Raw genomic sequence first — 2,720 nt, 5'->3', positions numbered from 1 at the left:
TCACAGCGTAATAAGAAATTGATCCGCCAGCCAGAGCTACCAAGCCTCTGATTGCATGGGGGATACAAATTAAAATCCAATGCACACACACACACACACACACACACAGTTCATAACTATGTCTTCACCCTTCCTGTGTCCTCATGGCCCATAACACACGTGCACAGAATCAGATCATACATCATCTGTTGAGCCTATGTGCACGTGAGTCTAACACACCAGGGTTGTGTGTGTGTGTGTGGTGTCACGGCTCTGTACATGTGCCTGAGCGACAGACCCTTCCTCTTGAGGGGATGAAGAGCGAGGAAGACGACGAGGAGTGTTTCATCGATGTGTGAGCGTGTTCTCAGGCCTCAGACATTCACAGCGCGTAGCGATCGCCAGTATGACTGTCCTGGCTCTCCCATGTCCAGCAGGGAGACAACTGTCTTCTGTCTTCTTATCAGTATTAGACTGGTGACACAATCAAAAGACATGCTTCTGTGATTACCCAGAAACCCCTAGACTCTGTCTACCACTCCGCTCTCAGATTTATTACTAGTGATAGTTATGACACCCACCGCTGTTCTTTATGATAAGGTAGGCAGGTCTCTCTTTTTAAGGCGTAACCATCCACTAGTATTTGTTTATTTTCAAAGACATTATTGGTACACGTCCACCCATACATCTCATCTCTGTTGGACTGAGCCTCGGTACCTACCAGACCCGATTAAACGATCGGCTTGTTCTCAGGGTTCCTCGTGTTGGACTACCCTAGTTGAGTCGAGCAAGGCTGGGTAGGTGTTAGATATTTCTACGGACCGGCTTATTGGTCCCACTGCGCCAGGCCAGAACAATCAATCCAGATACGTTGTTGAAATGATTTCAAACTGATATCGTGACCCGGGGTCTGGAGCGGCGTTGCCGTGGCGTTGCCGGGGCGTGTTACTGACCCCTACCTCCATCTCCTTGAGCACGGGGTGGTCCTCGATCCCGGGGAACAGGACCCTCATGGCGTAGGTGCGGTAGTCCAGGAAGGGGATGCCGCGCCGTCCAGCTCCTGGGTCAGCTCATGGATGTCCGTCTGCAGCTCCGCAAACGCTGGGAGAGAGAGGGAGGGAGGGAGGGTGAGAGAGAGAGAGAGAGAGAAAGAGAGAAAGAGAGGGGGGAGAGAGAGAGAGAGAGGGAGGGAGAGAGAGGAGAGAGAGAGAGGAGAGAGAGAGAGAGGGAGGGAGAGAGAGAGAGGGGGGGGGGAGAGGGGTGAGAGGGGGAGAGAGAGCGAGAGAGAGAGGGGGGGGGGGGAGAGGGAGAGAGGGAAAGAGAGAGAGAGAGAGGAGGAGGAGGGAAGCAGGAGGGAGAGAGGAAAAGAGAGAGAGGGAAGGGCGAGGGAGGGACAGAACACATTATTATTGTGACACATTATTTCGATACTGTAGGTCCATAAAGATGCCACAGTACACGGGCTTTGAAATGAAAAGAATAGATCATAAAACGAGTCTTTTGTCATTTTAAGTAACACACTGGCAAAGGATCCTTTTAGAGTAATTAGCAAACTGAAAAGAAAAATCTATAAAAAAGAATTAAAGAACAATTTATTTCTTTGGACATTTCCCGGCGTGTTTCAGGTTGAGTGGAGAATGGAAGAGAGGGAGATGAGGGACACACACACACTCACACACACACTCACACACACACACACTCACACACACACACACACACACACACACTCACACACACTCACACACATACTTCAGCCTTCAGCTGAGTACACAGAGCCAAGCCCACGCGATGTGTCTGAGTATCACACGGCCGTTCTGTACAAGATGTCCGCTCCGTATCGTCACGCGCTTATTCTCTCAGTCAAATCAAACGCACTTAAATATGATCTCCCCCTGGGGAGACGCTGCGTGCTCAGACGCGCGCGTCTCTCTCTGTGTGCCACTTGTGTCATTTACAATACTGAGACCTCCGCAAACAAATAATGAAATATACTATGAATAACAGATGGCTTATCTCACATCCTCTCTCTCTCTCTCTCTCTCTCTCTCCCTCTCTCTCTCTCTCCCTCTCTCTCTCTCTCTCCCTCTTTCTCTCTCCCTCCCTCTCTCTCTCTCTGTCTGTCTCTCTCTCTCCCTCTTTCTCTCTCTCTCTTCCTTTCTCTCTCTCTCTCTCTCCCCCTCCCTCCCTCCCTCCCTCCCTCTCACTCTTTCTCTCCCTCCCTCTCTCCCTCCCTCTCTCCCTCTGAGGTCACACTTTCTTCCGCCACCTCTCTCTCTCTCCCTCTCTCTCTCTCTCTCTCTCTCTCTGGCCCTCCATACATCTCCAGCCTCCGCGTACACCTCTAATCAGTCTCTCTCTCTCTCTATCCCTTTTTCTCTCCTTTTCCACGTCTTCCCTGTACCTCCATCCATCTCTCCTTTCCCTCTGTCCATTCCTCTTTGAACCTTTTCTCCTCTCTCCGTTCTCCGTATCCATCTCTCTCTATCCCTCCATCTCCTCTCCCACCATTTCTCAGAGCTAATCTCATCCCTCCCTTTTCCGGATCCATCTCTTCATCTGTTCATCTATTGCTCTTTCCCTCCACCCCTCCATCACCCCCCTCCTCCATCTCTAAATGCCTTTATCCATCCTCCAATCAGGTTCCACTTCAGTCCCTCCATCCATCTACGGTCGACTGCGCCGACGGCGAGGGAACGGACGAGGTCGCGACCTCTCGGACCGAGTCGTAGGACCCCCGCGGC

At 51.3% G+C, this 2,720-nt stretch overlaps 1 protein-coding gene across 1 annotated transcript in view; it reads right to left on the bottom strand.

Moving 5' to 3' along the window:
* The window catches only part of plxna1b (plexin A1b), a gene marked incomplete at both ends in the record, with an annotated part of 54,574 nt that overhangs the window by 13,531 nt on the left and 38,323 nt on the right, over window positions 1–2,720 (bottom strand). Inside the window, 2 exon segments of the mRNA XM_084460735.1 lie at window positions 939–1,027; window positions 1,030–1,080. Of these exon segments, the coding sequence (XP_084316861.1) occupies window positions 939–1,027; window positions 1,030–1,080 (140 nt within the window).

This window comes from Borostomias antarcticus, assembly GCF_949987555.1.
Source record: "Borostomias antarcticus genome assembly, chromosome: 33".
Classification (NCBI taxonomy): domain Eukaryota; kingdom Metazoa; phylum Chordata; class Actinopteri; order Stomiiformes; family Stomiidae; genus Borostomias; species Borostomias antarcticus.
This window is presented reverse-complemented; position numbering and strand designations above follow the sequence as displayed.